At 48.6% G+C, this 15,524-nt stretch overlaps 3 protein-coding genes across 3 annotated transcripts; all 3 read left to right on the top strand.

Annotated features, from left to right (window-relative positions):
- On the top strand, positions 656 to 3,322 carry LOC8055727. The gene is made up of 2 exons (XM_002439386.2): positions 656 to 1,913; positions 2,743 to 3,322. Exons 1-2 carry the CDS (start codon positions 656 to 658, stop codon positions 2,970 to 2,972), a joined length of 1,488 nt encoding a protein of 495 aa, XP_002439431.1. The 3' UTR covers positions 2,973 to 3,322.
- LOC8055728 lies at positions 5,460 to 8,148 on the top strand. Its single transcript, XM_002439387.2, has 2 exons — positions 5,460 to 6,684; positions 7,539 to 8,148. Exons 1-2 carry the CDS (start codon positions 5,460 to 5,462, stop codon positions 7,757 to 7,759), a joined length of 1,446 nt encoding a protein of 481 aa, XP_002439432.1. The 3' UTR covers positions 7,760 to 8,148.
- Positions 13,877 to 14,775, top strand: LOC8055729 (lachrymatory-factor synthase). Its single transcript, XM_002439388.2, is given in 2 exon segments — positions 13,877 to 14,497; positions 14,499 to 14,775. Coding segments are annotated over 2 exon segments (618 nt in total). The 5' UTR covers positions 13,877 to 13,967; the 3' UTR covers positions 14,587 to 14,775.

Below are 15,524 nucleotides of genomic sequence, written 5' to 3' on the forward strand. Positions count from 1 at the left end.
CAGTTTAATTATGCTTAATAAATTTGTCTTGCAGTTTCCTGACGAGCTATGTAATTTGTTTTTTTATTAGCTTCTAAAAACCTCTCCCGACATCCTTTCGACATATCCGATGTGACACCCAAAAAATTTTCGTTCCCAATCTAAACAGGCCCTAGGCACACCCGTAATCGAAGTAGAAAACTTTCAAAAAACAAAAAACAAAAAACAAAAGAAGGCTAATGCAGTAATGCTCATGGACTCATCTATACAGCACGACCAATGAGAGGCATGCCTATACAAGCAGCATGCGCGCCAGTACACTCTGTGATACGATCAACAACGGCCATGGGCCATGCCATGCCCCTTGCAAACCGCGTGCATCCAGTTGCCTGGATGACCTCACGTGGACCCTACACCCTGTTCCGTGCTGTGCAAGCGTCCTGGAGCCGAGGAATGGACGCCCCCGTGGGCCCGTCGCCTGCTGCCGTGGATGCGCAGCGCACAGCCACGCCCGCCGCCCGCGCCCCCGTCCCTATAAAATCCGCATCCCCTTCCTCTTGCGGCCAGCAGCAGCCACGCCGATCACGAATTCAAATCAAACCAACACAACGGGCTCGCCCCCATCCCACACCAAGCCCACCGCCACCCCAACCAGTGCAGCCCCTCGCCGCCAGCCATGTCGTCGTTGTTGGCGCCAGATGTAGCGGAGTCGTCGCGCGCCGACCAGCAAGCGGAGCAGGAGCCCGAGTCGGAGCCGCAGCAGCGGCAGCGCAAGTGGGTGGCCCTCGTCTCCGCTGCCGTCCTCCTCGGCAACGAGGACGAGCGCGCCCAGGAGATCGCCGTCGGCTCCGACGTGCTGTTCGACCTCCACGACCCGGCGCTGCCCTCCTACCTGGTGCTGCACCCCCGCATCGCCCCCGACCCCAGGCGCAACGACGGGCCGCTGTCCGCCTACATCCTCGCCGCCGACCGCTCCGCCTGCATCCTCGTCCAGGTCGTCGAAGGCAACCAGCCGGACTTCTTCCTCTGCAACACCCACAGACGTACCGTCACCATCCTCCCCCCGGTGCCTTCCTATATCCAGGCCAGGGGCGATCCCATCCGCCCCCGTCTCAGCATCGGCCTCATCGCCGACCCGCACCACCACGGCCACTACGTGGTCGTCCAGTTCCACCCCGCCACCTCCGTCGACCAACTCAACAGGATCCTCTTCTACTCCACCGCCCACGGCCGGTGGCTCATCAGGGGGCTCAACATGCCACAGGCCCGCCGCATGCGCAACCCCTTCTCCGAGACCGGCGTGCTCGCCCACGACGGCCGCCTCTGGTGGATCGCCCTCGCCTATGGCGTGTTCTTCTGCGACCCCTGCGCGCCCCGATTCGAGTGTCCCGAGCTGCGCTTCCTCCCGCTCCCGGACGACTGCGAGATGGAGGGCGACGTCGCCTTCGACCCCCGCATCAAGACCCTCATCGACCAGCGCCGCTGCGTCAGGCTCAGCGAGGGCAAGCTTCGCTTCGTCGAGATCCGCGGCCTCTCCTACGACGAGCTCGTCGACGTACCCGCGGCCGCGGCTAACCCCACCGTCCGGATGTGGACGCTCGACGACCCGGAGGGCCCCGACCCATGGACGTTCGAGTACGAGGTGGCCTTCGCCGAAATCTGGGAGAACAAGACCTACACCGACGCGGGCCTGCTGCCGGACGAGGTGCCCCACGTCGCCCTCGTCGACCCCAACAACCACTTCGTCGTCTACTTCTTCCAGGGCTCGAAGCTCTTCGGCTTCGACATGCGCGAGAAGAATGTCGTCGGCTGCAAGGAATGCCTGATAGACCGTGATCAACTCAGGTTCCAATCCTCCCGCCCCATCGTCGATGCCTGGGAGCTACCGCCACCGCCACCCACGCTTCCAGGCGAAGACAGCTCTTCACCAGACGGTATGCGCGCGTACATCATCCCCATTAGTTGCTCAGTTCTGATGCATCCACTAGCCTTGCCTAACGTTACTGAATCGATTGGATGCAGCATGCATGGCTGCTGGAAATTGTGTGTCTGCATATGCTTGGCATTCAGTTGTAAATTGTGCGTGATTAGACTCAGACCTAGGATGGCTAGGTCGTTGTTGCCAACATTCATATTGGCCTATGTGCATGCTATTTACAGTAGTATCTTCTGAACCGGTTTATGCCGAATTGGTAGATATGATCGCATTTCCGCCAGTTTCAGTTGGCATGCTTAGTCATATTACACTCTGACCAGATTGCAAGCGATCCTCATGACATGTGTGCTCTTTGCCGATTCATTGCCTCTGTCTTACCATTGAGAAATATGTCCATTACTTTCGTAGATATACTACTCTGTTATCTGCACACCTTGTATGGATGATCGAATATTCACTGAATTAGTCTGAATTTGACATGTACAGAACACTGCTTCTGTTTGGCATTGATTCATGAATCATGACTAGTATTTGGATTTGGAATACTGATTGTTTATTGCTTGCTTGACCCTTAATTGCTGCTCTTTTGCATGCTCTTTTAACATTTGGATTTGTAATGCTCATTTAGAATAGAATCACAGATTTAGTCAGAATCTGGCATGAGCAGATCAGAACACTGCTCTTCTGATTGGCATCAGTCATTATATTTCCTCTTGCTCTGATTTCATTTATGAAGCATGACTATGACTTCCACTAGCATTTGGATTTGGAATGATGACTATTGCTTGCTGAGCCTTAAGTATTCCTGCTGTTTTGCATGCATGCAGATAAAGTTTGGTCAAGACAGTCTTATGCCGAGGAAATGAAGAGCCAGGTGACCGAATCTGTTGACTCTTGGCTAACCCAGGCCCGGTTGGAGTGGACGAGGGACACGGACGCATCAGAGGAGAACTGGAGGGCATGGAAGATGGCACCACCAACATCTGATGAATCATCTGCTAACTCGGGTGGCCAAGCTGATGATGAGCCGGAGATGCAGTTCCCTCTTTCTCTGTAGGTGAGGCAGAGAGCCCAGAGACCGATTCATCGTGTCAATATGTGGAAGCTTCTTTTCGATCTTGCGATTCAGATACATAGAGTAGAGCTTGCAGCTTTGTGTCATGGACATCTCATTTGAGTTCATGAAAGCCAAGGAACAATCATACCGGGACCGTTAGTTGTTATGGGGATGTGTTTGCAGTTCCAGTACTGGAATGCCAGTCCTGTGGTAACCTCTTCATATTTTTTGTTTGTTTGTTTCGGAATGGATTGCCTTTGTCCGTTGGGCTGTGAAAACATGCAATGTGTCGCATGTCGATCTGTCAATACAAATGGAATTCAGTTTTGGTTCTCCATGTTCATTCCTTATTCGCTTTGTCCTGTCCTGTTTGCATGCTTTTCTGTTACATTTATCAAATTTCCCTACATGCTAGTAGAGGAGATAGACCCAACTGGTGCTGCTGCCAGCTACATTGATGGCCTTAAGTTGGAGTGAAAAAATGTGAAACCATGGTTACAACTCACAAGTTCAGAACATAACCAGCTCGCACTGCATCTGCAAGGATGCGAGATGCATTCCCCTCTAGAGCACAAAGTCCATTTCGTGAATATCCTGTATCGCTAACACTAAACCCGCCCAACTTTCACAAGGAAGACACGGGCACGCCGTCGGTGGACGCATACGTGAGCGTGAGGTGTTCGTCGGCCTGTACGTCCGGCTGGCACCGCTGGTCCCTCGTCGGCTCGTCGCCACACCAGAGCAGCACGATCGACCACTTTCGTCGGCGCCGGACAACGTCTGGCAGCACATTTTTGTAATCCATTGGGGGCGCCGTCCGTGTCGACGAACAGCTCCGGCGTGGCATCAACTCCCTGCGCTACCGCGCCTTCGACGGGGTCCTGTCACCATCAGATAGCACACGCGTCGAACACGACCCGGCCTGGCCTAAGCCCCAAGACACCTTGCACAAGAGTCAAGATGTTGAATTCCCTTGTATCAAAGAATTATCCCAAATGCTAACTTCTGAGCATGCACATTGAGAACGCGCCCAAACCATTCGATGGGCCTTCTTCCCCCAACATGCCCGAGCCGCACCATGCGGAGGTGAATTGGCGTATTCTCAAGGATAGACCTTGTTCAAGGCATCATGGAGCGCCGTATGGAGCTCGAGTGATCGCGCTTCGCCTACATTGTAACAAACTCAGGTCGTTACAGTCACCACATACCTAACCAACGTGAACGACGTAAAGATGCCTCCATCCTTACTCTAACTCTACACAACTAGTCTTCTCCACTCTCTGGCTGATGACGCCAACGTGTCGCATCACCTTGCCACCATGGTGCCCACCACCACTAGCCTTAAGATTCTCTTTTAACTCCATTGGATTTCAATTCAACAACTTAGGCTCTGCTTGGTTCGCGCCGGTAATGTTTAACTCTCGTCACATTAGATGTTTGGATATATGTATAGAGTATTACATATAGATTATTTATGAAACTAAAAACACACTTAGAGGGTAATTTGCGAGACGAATCTTTAAACATAATTAGTCCATGATTGGACAGTAATTGTCAAATAAGATAAAAATGCTATAATACATGTTAAACTTTAACACCTCTAATCAAACACCCCATTATATCCAAAACCCTGCACACCTAAGCCCTCCACAATGTTGTGCTTGAGTGGTGCTAAAAGAGGAGACAGAAAATATTAGCATCGCTCTATACGCTGCAGCTAGTGAAGCCAAAACCAAGTGATGCCAGTAAAACGTGGAGCGGCGCAACTACTTGCTCCGGTGCCAGGAGCTGCCCAAAAAATAAAATAGTATTTTGTCTAAGAAGGGATGCGGAGCAAAGGCAGAGAAAGTTGAGGACGGGAGAGGCATGTTTGATTTATTTTATTTTATTTTATTTTTTTACGGATATGAGTCCAATGTGAAGCGATGTAGAGTGCTCCCACGCTGCAGCCTATATATGAAGAGCGGTGCTAGGATTAGAGATGGGGTCCATGTAATCTTTTAGGCACCGCTATGACATTATAGAGGGCCTAACGTTAAGCGCCAAAGCCTAGCTTGTAAGACATAGATGTAGAGAGCAAAATAAGAGACCGGTAAATTAGTAGAAAATTTTTCAAAAAAAAGAAGGCTAATGCTCATGGACTCATGTATACAGCACGACCTATGAGAGGCATCCATACAATATAAGCAGCAGCGCCGGTACACGGGACACTCTGTGATACGATCAACAACGGCCATGGCCCTACAAACGTGCATCCAGTTGCCTGGGTGACCTCACGTGGACCCTACCGTGTTCCGTGCTGTGCAAGCGTACTGGAGCGGAGGAATGAACGCCCCCGTGGGCCCGTCGCCTGCTGCCGTGGATGCGCAGCGCTGCCACGCCCGCGCCCCCGCGCGCCGTCTATAAAATCCCCATCCCCTTCCTCTTGCAGCCAGCAGCCACACGCCGATCACGAATTCAAACCAGTGCAGCGCCTCGCCGCCAGCCATGTCGACGTCGTCGGCGCCAGATGTGGCGGAGTCGTCGCGTGCCGGCCAGCAAGCGGAGCAGCAGCCCGAGCCGGAGCCGCAGCGCAAGTGGGTGGCCCTCGTCTCCGCTGCGGTCCTCCTCGGCAACGAGGACGAGCGGGCCCAGCAGATCCCCGTCGGCTCCGACGTGCTGCTCGACCTCAACGACCCACCGCTGCCCTCCTACCTGGTGCTGCACCCCCGCGTCGTCGCCGACCCTAGGCGCAACGACGGGCCGCTGTCCGCCTACATCCTCGCTGTCGACCGCTCCGCCGCCTGCATCCTCGTCCAGGTCGTCGAAGGCAACCGCCCGGACTTCTTCCTCTGCAACACCCACAGACGTACCGTCACCATCTTCCCCTCGGTGCGCAATCTCCGGCCTCACCTCAGCATCGGCCTCATCGCCGACCCACGCCACCGCGGCCACTACATGGTCGCCCAGCTCCACCCCACCACCTCCGACGACCAGCCCAACGGGATCCTCTGCTACTCCACCGTCATACGCCGGTGGTTCATCAGGGGGCTCGACCTGCGACAGGCCCACATGCGCAACCCCTTCTCCGAGACCGGCGTGCTCGCCCACGACGGCCGCCTCTGGTGGTTCGCCCTCGCCTATGGCGTGTTCTTCTGCGACCCCTGCAGGCCACTCTACGAGCACCTCAAGCTGCGCTTCCTCCCGCTCCCGGACGACTGCGAGATGGAGGGCGACGTCGCCTTCGACCCCCGCATCAAGACCCTCATCGACCAGCGCCGCTGCGTCAGGCTCAGCGAGGGCAAGCTGCGCTTCGTCATGATCCGCGGCCTCTCCTACGACGAGCTCGTCGACGTACCCGCGGCCGCGGCTAACCCCACCGTCCGGATGTGGACGCTCGACGACCCGGAGGGCCCCGACCCATGGACGTTCGAGTACGAGGTGGCCTTCGCCGAAATCTGGGAGAACAAGACCTACACCGACGCGGGCCTGCTGCCGGACGAGGTGCCCCACGTCGCCCTCGTCGACCCCAACAACCACTTCGTCGTCTACTTCTTCCAGGGCTCGAAGCTCTTCGGCGTCGACATGCGCGAGAAGAATGTCGTCGGCTGCAAGGAATGCCTGATAGACCGTGATCAACTCAGGTTCCAATCCTCCCGCCCCATCGTCGATGCCTGGGAGCTGCCGCCACCGCCACCCACGCTTCCAGGCGACGACAGCTCTTCACCAGACGGTATGCGCGCGTATATCATTCCCATTACTTACTGGCTTACTGCATCCACTTTTGGCTTGCCTACGGGTTACAGCATGCATGGCTGCTGGAAATCAAGACTTGATGCTCTCTGTGTGTCTGTAATGCTCGACATTCAGTTGTAATTTGTGCGTGATCATACTCGTACCTAGGCTGGCTAGATCGTTGCCAATTCATATTGGCCTATGTGTGCATGCTATTTGCAGTAGTATCTGAACCGGTTTATGCCGAATTGATAGATATGATCGCATTTCCAATTTCAGTTGGCATGCTTACTGTCATATTACATTCTGACCAGATTGCAAGCGATCCTCATGACATGTGTGCTCTTCTCCGGTTCATTGCCTTTGTAAATATGTTCGTTAGTTTCGTAGATATACTACTCTGTTATCTACACTTAGATTACAACTGCACAGCGTGTATGGATGATAGAATAGTCACTGAATTAGTCTGAATTTGACATGTTCAGAACACTGCTTCTGTTTGGCATCAGTTCTTTATATGTTCCTCTTGCCAAAAAGATTTGATTCATTAATCATGACTATGACTTCTGCTAGTATTTGGATTTGGAATGCTGATTGTTGTTTCCTTGCTTGACCCTTAGTTGCTGCAATTTTGCATGCTCTTTTAGCATTTGGATTTGTAATGCTCATTTAGAATAGAATCACTGATTTATTCTGAATCTGGCAGTTATTCTGTTCGGCATCAGTCATTATATATTCATCTTGCTCAGATTTGATTCATGAAGCATGACTATGACTTCCACTAGCATTTGGATTTGGAATGACCATTGTTTGCTGATCTTTAAGTATTGCTGCTGTTTTGCATGCATGCAGATGAAGTTTGTTCGACAGAGTCTTTTCCCGAGGAAAAGAAGAGCCAGGTGACCGAATCTGTTAACTCTTGGCTAACCCAGGCCCGGTTGGAGTGGACGAGGGACACGGATGCATCAGAGGAGAACTGGAGGGCATGGAAGATGGCACCACCAACATCAGAGGAGAACTCGGGTGGCCAAGCTGATGATGAGCCGGAGATGCAGTTCTCTCTTTCTCTGTAGCCTGTAGGTGAGGCAGAGAGCCCAGAGACCGATTCGTCTGTCAACATGTGGAAGCTTCTTTCGATCTTGCGTGCCCTTTTCAGATACATAGAGTATAGAGCCTGCAGCTTTGTGTCATGGACAGCTCATCCATTCTCATCTGAGTTGATGAAAGCCAAGGAACAATCATACCGGGACCGTTAGGTGTTATGGAGATGTGTGTGCAGTTCCAGTACTGGAATCTGGAATGCCAGTCCTGTGGTTACCTCTTCCAGTTTTTTGTTTGTTTGTCTCCGAATGGATTGCCTCTGTCTGTTGGGCACTTGGGGCTGTGAAAACCTGCAATGTGTCGCAAGTCGACCTGCTAATGCAAATGGAGTTCAGTTTTGGTCCTCCGTGTTCATTCCTTATTCCCTTTGTCCTGTCCTGTTTCCATGCTAATACAAATGGAGTTCAGTTTTGGCTTCTTGGTGGAGCCGTGGAGGACAATAGGAGCCGCAATAGTGGCATAAGGACAACGGTCAACGGCTACTCTGAAGATCAGTGCAACAACGTACTGGATGGCGATAAGGACAACATGTTTGAAACTAAATGGGTAAAATAGCTAACTAAATAAGGACCCAATACATAAACACAAGAAGAGGATATCAGATGCAGCAACTAGCCAATGTATATTCAAAACCAAAGAAAAGTACATATACATCTGAGCTTTTTTTTTGAACATCTAACATGCAATCAGAAGTTTACTGATTCTTCAGTAGCAAAGTCCGAGCATGTGAGTTGACACTATACACTATTCAAGTTCGTAGATCAACTTAACATCACTTTTGATGAGAAGAGAGACAGATAGGAACTGCTGCACAGACTACTGAAGAAACAGCAGAGTCCTCACCTGGACACCTGGTGCCCCGGTTGTGAGGACGACAACGTCCATGGTGATGCCCTGGGAGGGGGCCTGTGCACGCACAGCGTGATGCCTGAGGAATTCGCTTCGTCCAGCTCGGCCACCAAATTATCCCTCCTCAGGCGGGAGTGACACGGCCCGGCCATCGAACCACGGAATTCTCCTGGCGAGCGGGTTGAATTTGCCCTCGTCGTCCTCCGCCCGCACGTACTGGATTCTCCACTGAAGCACCGGTTGAGGAACGGCGCGCCTGCGGCTCCGACCACCGATGGCTACCGCTGGCGGCTGTAGCAATGGAGCATTGGAGCAGGGCACATCAGGAGGGCAGGCCAGGACAAGCACTCTGGTAGCTGATAGCGAACAAATCTGAACTTCTGAATGCACTTTGAATCTCTGACAACTGGTTCTTGAATTTGAGAGGAAACACTTCTACGCCCAGATCAACGCGAGCTCACCGCCGGAATCACGTCTGCGAGTTCGGGCAGGCAGAAGCTGCATATTGCAGGGTAAACAAAAACTAAAAAGGGTGCGACATGAAAATGATGCAGTTTAGAATGGTTGTCACTTCACATAGTTTACACATGTGAACGGTTTTCAGTTTGCAAGTGACACTCAATCCAACGTGCTACTGCTTAGCATCTGTGTGCTGCCTGCACACATATGCGCTGTGTACGTGACCTCGCGCAACATCACGTCCCTTTCATTTGCCGGAAGTATAGGTAACCCACAGAGCTTAGCACACAAACGAGAACCATGATTTTGAGCTCACGACTGAGACCAAGTTCAGCAAGGGAGTTGGGCCACCGTTGTCAGAAGCCTCTCGTATTCCTCTGTGCGTTGCTGTTAACACTTGGGAAGGGAACAAAGAAGTAGCAACAGCAATGCTGAGAGAGGACAGCAGTTAATGGCCAGTTTGGCACAACGCAGCTTCAATCAATATTATGATGATTTTGGTCCCCTCTCAACTCTCCTATTTTAAACCTGATGAAAAAAATTCTAAATACATGGGCCACTGACCCTCTGGTGCACGCAGGCACTCACACACGACTCAGCGTCCCCGAACACGCGTGGGTTGGGCTTTCTTTGCCTGACGTTGTTGGCCCGGCCCGGTAAAGACAGCTCCGCTTTCGCTGTCTGTTCGGTCCTGCTCCTGCTCCTGCTCTAACAGTTTTTTTTTATTATAAAGTAACGGTAGGAGCTTTGTCCTTTAATTAAGTAGAAAAAAGAAGTTTTTATGTAAAAAAAGCATCATTCCATGTCTCGGCCAGAGAAATGACAGACATAGCAAAACTCACTGAGGAGTTGCTAATCTATCCGTGGCCCTCTTTCAACATAGCATCTTCCCTTACTTTTGAGACGGCGCTGTTTGCCACACATCTAGTACCACCTAAAAAATAACTACGAGTATCACCGTTACCCAAAAACAAAACATCCCTGTTCCCGCAAAAAAAAAAAAAACACCATCCACGTTTCTGAAAAACAAATCCTATACGGCAAAAAAAAAAAATCTTTCCAAAAAAATATTTACAAAAAAGACGTTGAATATGCATATATAATTTAAAAATCGATTATTATATACCATCTAAAGAAAAGGAGAGAGAGTTTCGTGCACATCTATTTGTGTGCGCGCCTCCAAGTCGAGTCTGATGTGCATTCATCTCCGAGTTGACATCGTAGGGTCGTGCCAAACCTTGGACGCTGCTGCTTGCCCGACGCCAGATATTCCAGCCGCCCGCGCGCACCTACCAGCTGGGCCGCGCCATACTCCAAGTGGGCAACATGGCTGAATCCATCCGTGGAGAAGGCGGCAGTGCACTTGTCGAGCTTCAGCTCTTGCAGCTAGCAGCCCTTGGCACGTACGAGCTCGGCGGGGTCATCGTTTCTGATGACCATGTGTTGGAGGTACGGTGGAGCGCCTTAAGGCACTCGAGCGGCGCGGCGAGGCGAGCTCGGTGACCCACGGGCGAGCATAGGTGCCCCAGTCATCGGTTATGAGGCTACATATGGCCACACGGGACTTTTTCCCTTTGCGACCAGCAAGATAGCAATCCGAGCCGCGGGAATCGCACGAGCAGGCGCGTTGGGGACACAACGTAGCAGAATGGCAAGCACCATGACGTGCTTCCGCGAGAGCACGTCGGCTCGCACCTCCACGCCAGCTTGCTGATGGTCTACTCTAGCAAAGGAATGTTTCCCACCAAAATATGGTGCCAAGAGGAAAACCGTGTGGGGGATGTCAAATACACGCGATCTCTACGACATGTAAAGTTATGCGAATTGAGGAGATCATTCCCAAGTGCTAAAAGTTTAGGAGGATGGATTGAGAGTTGTTGGGGAGGGACTTTTTCTCATTCGTACTAAAAACAAGGATTAGGAAGAGATTTAGGATACTCTTGAAGATGCTCTTAGTATCATCAATTGCAACCAAGAGTTAGGGGAAGGTAATTGATTAGGGAAAGATTACCATATCTTGCCTTTATTAAATATAATGGCTCATGTCGCAGATCTAGTTATTGAAAACATGTTGTTATATATTCTTTTCATATGTTCCAGAAAGTGTAGATTGTCATTTTGTTAAAACGCCTTCTCTCTTCCTTGGTACCTTCTCTACGGCCTCCCACCAATTGTGGATGTGCAAGGGATCTTGCAGTGACCGGAGGCATATATCAAAGTGTTCCCAATCCAAGATTTTGGTTCCACACTGCTTTGGCGTATGGGCATAGAAGTGATAGGTGCAAGTCAATCTCCAAAGGTCCGTCATAGAGAACACAACTCTCCTAGTGAGGATATTCTTTTTTTTTAAGTTGTCTGTTGTTAGGATTTTGTCTTCAATGAGAACCCAAGCAAAGACTTTGCACTTGTTTTTAGTGTGCCTTCCAAATTTGGTTGTCTCAACCTCACATATAGGATCCACTAAACTGAATCCTATATCTTTTGGTATGTTCTATTGCAAGGTCTGCCATCTCCAACAATCTGTTCTGATGGTGAAGGATTGTTCAGCAGCGAGTGGATTTTGTGGTCTTCAAAGCATTGTATATATGGCGAAGGTGTTTATAGGTGTCTTTTTTCTTTGCCGTTGTTTCATTATAATTTTCAATCTGTGGCAGGCAATGGACGATCATAGGAAGAAGTTAACCGTTTTGGTGTTTGTTCTTAACTTTTAGAGGTCATTTTGTGTCAGGCACCCTTCGAGTGTCTTTCTGAAAAACAAGATAACGAAGTGACTCGATTACACGTGAGCTGAAACAAAAGGAAGCAATGTGATCTATTAAAATCTGTAGTCAATTCAGTGTTACATTTACCCAAACCAAACGCTTATCTTAGTCTCTTCCAACTAAAGCAAGGACACATTAGGTCAGTCTCAGTGAAAACTTCATCAAAGTTTCATTTGCATTTAACGAGCTGCTATATAAGTAATTTTGAAGATGTGGCAAGATTTTTAAGAAAAGAGAGGCGAATACCAACTCTCTATGAGTTATAGAATTAAAGAGCTATGAAATTTTAGAATGAAACTCTCCATTAAAAATAATTGTTTCATTCATGATTTATTTCATTGTACATGCCTAGTTTAGTTTCTACAAATTTTCAACATTTTCCGTCACATTGAGATATATTCTCACGTTGACATTATTGAACATGCATGTATGACAATTGTGAGCTACTGTACTAGGATACTAGCCTTGTTTAGATCTAAAAACTTTTTAGATTTAGGTACTGTAGCACTTTTGTTTGTATTTGACAATTATTGTTCAACAATGGACTAACTGGGCTAAAAAGTTTATCTCGTAAATTATAGGTGAACTGTACAATTAGTTATATTTTTTTATCTATATTTAATACTCTATGTATGTATATCGTAAGTGATATGATAAAAAAAAATTGAAATATTTTTACATTTTAGATGTAAGCCTCGGAAGCTTCATTGTTGCATGTGGGTACTGGCCGGCGGGACAGAATGGAACTTAATAAGAGGCCACCATGGTGTGGCCGCTGAAAAATCATATATACTACTCTGTTTCCTAAGGCTTGCAGGTCTGGTTATATTTGTCACAAACAAACGAAAGTGCTACAGTATCTGTTTTGCAAAATTTTTTGGAACTAAACAAGGCCTTAGGTTTTGTTTGGTTTCTGCTGATTTCTTTAGCATCTACTGCATCAAATGTTTCGAAATATATGTATGGAGTATTAAATATATACTATTTATAAAACTAAAAACACAACTAAGAATAATTTGCAACACAAATCTTTTAAGCCTAATTAGTCTATATTTGAACACTAATTGTCAAATAAAACGAAAGAGCTGTACCTACTAAATTTCAGAACCTAATCAAACACCCCCATAGTTTATGAAACTTTTGGGATTTAGCTACTATATCACTTTTGTTTGTGTTTGATAATTATTATTTAACTATAAATTAATCAGATTTAAAAGATTTTTCTCGCAAATTATAGACAAACTGTATAATTAATTATTTTTTATTTATATTTAATGTTATGCGTCTAAAAATTAGATGTTAGCTAAAATTTTAAAAATTTTTGGAAATTAAAGAAGACAGCTGGCCCAGACCTCAGTGCGCAGACGCGTACTAGTATCCACACCAACCCAAGAGAATCAGGACAAACCGCCCAAGCTGCATGCTCAAGTCACACACGTGCGACACGTCCCTCTCCCCAACCGATTACCACTGCTCTTCGCCTTGTTTAGTTCACCCCAAAACTAAAAAGTTTTCAAGATTTTTTGTCACATCGAATCTTTTGACACATACATTAAACATTAAATATAGACGAAAATAAAAACTAATTGCACAGTTTATCTGTAAATCACGAGACGAATCTTTTGATCCCAATTAATATATAATTGGACAATATTTGTCACAAACAAACAAAAGAACTACCGTAGCAAAATTCAAAATCTTTTCGCATCTAAGGCCAACTCCAACAGACGACCACCCACCACGCACCACCATATACTTAGGCCTTGTTTAGTTCCCAGAAAATTTTGCAAAATTTTTCAGATTCCCCGTCACATCAAATCTTTAGATGCATGCATGAAGTATTAAATATAGACGAAAATAAAAACTAATTGCACAGTTTGGCCGGAATTAACGAGACGAATCTTTTGAGTCTAGTTAGTATATGTTTGGATAATATTTATCAAATACAAACGAAAGTGACACTATTCCTATTTTGCAAAATTTTTTGGAACTAAACAAGGCCTTACTCCTCATCGACGCTAGCTAGCAGCAACCCGGCCACCACGACCACATCTACTTATCGCACAACAAGCCAACGCAGGACAGGAGAGCTAGCTTGGCCGCGCGAGAGATGGAGAAGCAGGCGGCGGCACAGGCGCAGGCGCAGGAGCAGGAGCAGGAGCAGTGGCAGGGCGCGGTGGAGGCGACTCTGCCGTCGACGCCAGCGTCCGCGGCGTGGCCGCACATCGCCAGCTTCTGCGCGCTGCACCGGTACCTCGCGAGCATCGACGTGTGCGAGCTCGCGGAAGGGGAGGACGGCCGGCCCGGGTGCGTCCGCTACGTGGCCTCCCTGGCGCCGGGCACCACCACGGGGGAGATCGGCATCTGGGCGACGGAGAAGCTGCTGGAGATCGACCACGACGCCCGGCGGCTCGCGTACGCCGTCGTCGGCAGCAGCTTGGGGTTCGGCAGATACGTCGCTACTATGAGCATCGTCGCTGCTGACGACGAGGACGACGCGGGGTGCAGGCTGGTGTGGGCGTTCGAGTGCGACCCCGTGCAGGGGTGGAGCCGGGATGGGATGCTCGCCTACCTCGACGCCGGCGTCAAGGGCATCGCCGCGCGGATCGAGGAAGCCCATGCCGCCGCCGCCAGCGCCAGTGCCGGAGGAGACGGCGGCGTCGCTGCTTGACAACTCCATCTGCGGGCGGGTGGAATCTCAACAGTCGCCAGATGCATTTCTATATTGAATTGTTATTACGTCGTCAAACTAATTAATGCATTGTTAATTGCTACTAGCTTGCTTGTTTGTCTCTCCTTCATTGTCTACCGGCCGGATTTGTATGTATATGTATGTCGCGTCGCGTCAGAGTGTCAGCTGAATGCATGTACGAATTAACGTGAAAGGGACTGTGCTTGTTGGCTCATGCTTGTTTTTATTCTGGCGATGTCCATGTCGATGCATGTGAAGTCGGATGTGCAAAAGGCACAAGATATTTTTATGATGAACATGGTTGAGCAAGGTGCACCATGTTCCACCACGTGTGAGGAGAGGACTGAGCTTATCGTACTGCGATTGGGGTTAGTTGGGGACGACGTCAACGACGACTCAACGCAACACACTCCGTAAATATTTATCGTCACGGTTTCCGTGGACAATTTTGATTCCATTTATAAAAATATATATAATATTTTTATCTCTAAATAAATTTATTAAAAAACTACATTCAAATATCTATCTAATAATATTAATTATATATCATAAATAATATTATTTTTATTATATATTTAGTCAAAATTATTTCTTGGTAAACGAAAACACATACTAATTCGACGATTGTAGTGCGGATTGAGTTGTTTGGCTGATAAGTTATGTCAGAAAGTATTGTTGGCTAATTTATTGTGAGAGAAAAATACTACTGAATTACTGACAGATTTAGCTGATAAACCCAAACAAATGTACGGATCGAATCCGCTCGATCGGCTGGAAGATGGCTGGACGGCACGCGATGTAGCGATTCTCATTTAGGACTAATGAATCTATCAATTATTCAGTAATTATTTAACAGCCAACAGTGTTTTTGTTATGGCAGCCAAACGAACAAGACGTGATATGGAGCAATGATCGATTGATGGAGGACTTGCGTATATGTTCCCTTCCCACTTGCTGCAAGTATTGTTCAGCAAG

This window comes from Sorghum bicolor, chromosome 9, assembly GCF_000003195.3.
Source record: "Sorghum bicolor cultivar BTx623 chromosome 9, Sorghum_bicolor_NCBIv3, whole genome shotgun sequence".
In the NCBI taxonomy this organism is placed as follows: Eukaryota; Viridiplantae; Streptophyta; class Magnoliopsida; order Poales; family Poaceae; genus Sorghum; species Sorghum bicolor.

Bases quoted from the DNA above. Each gene is read 5' to 3' on its own strand.
- LOC8055728 (XM_002439387.2), top strand. From the start codon at position 5,460: ATGTCGACGTCGTCGGCGCCAGATGTGGCGGAGTCGTCGCGTGCCGGC. The intron at 6,685-7,538 runs GTATGCGCGCGT...GCATGCATGCAG, and splicing joins CGACAGCTCTTCACCAGACG to ATGAAGTTTGTTCGACAGAG.
- LOC8055727 (XM_002439386.2), top strand. From the start codon at position 656: ATGTCGTCGTTGTTGGCGCCAGATGTAGCGGAGTCGTCGCGCGCCGAC. The intron at 1,914-2,742 runs GTATGCGCGCGT...GCATGCATGCAG, and splicing joins AGACAGCTCTTCACCAGACG to ATAAAGTTTGGTCAAGACAG.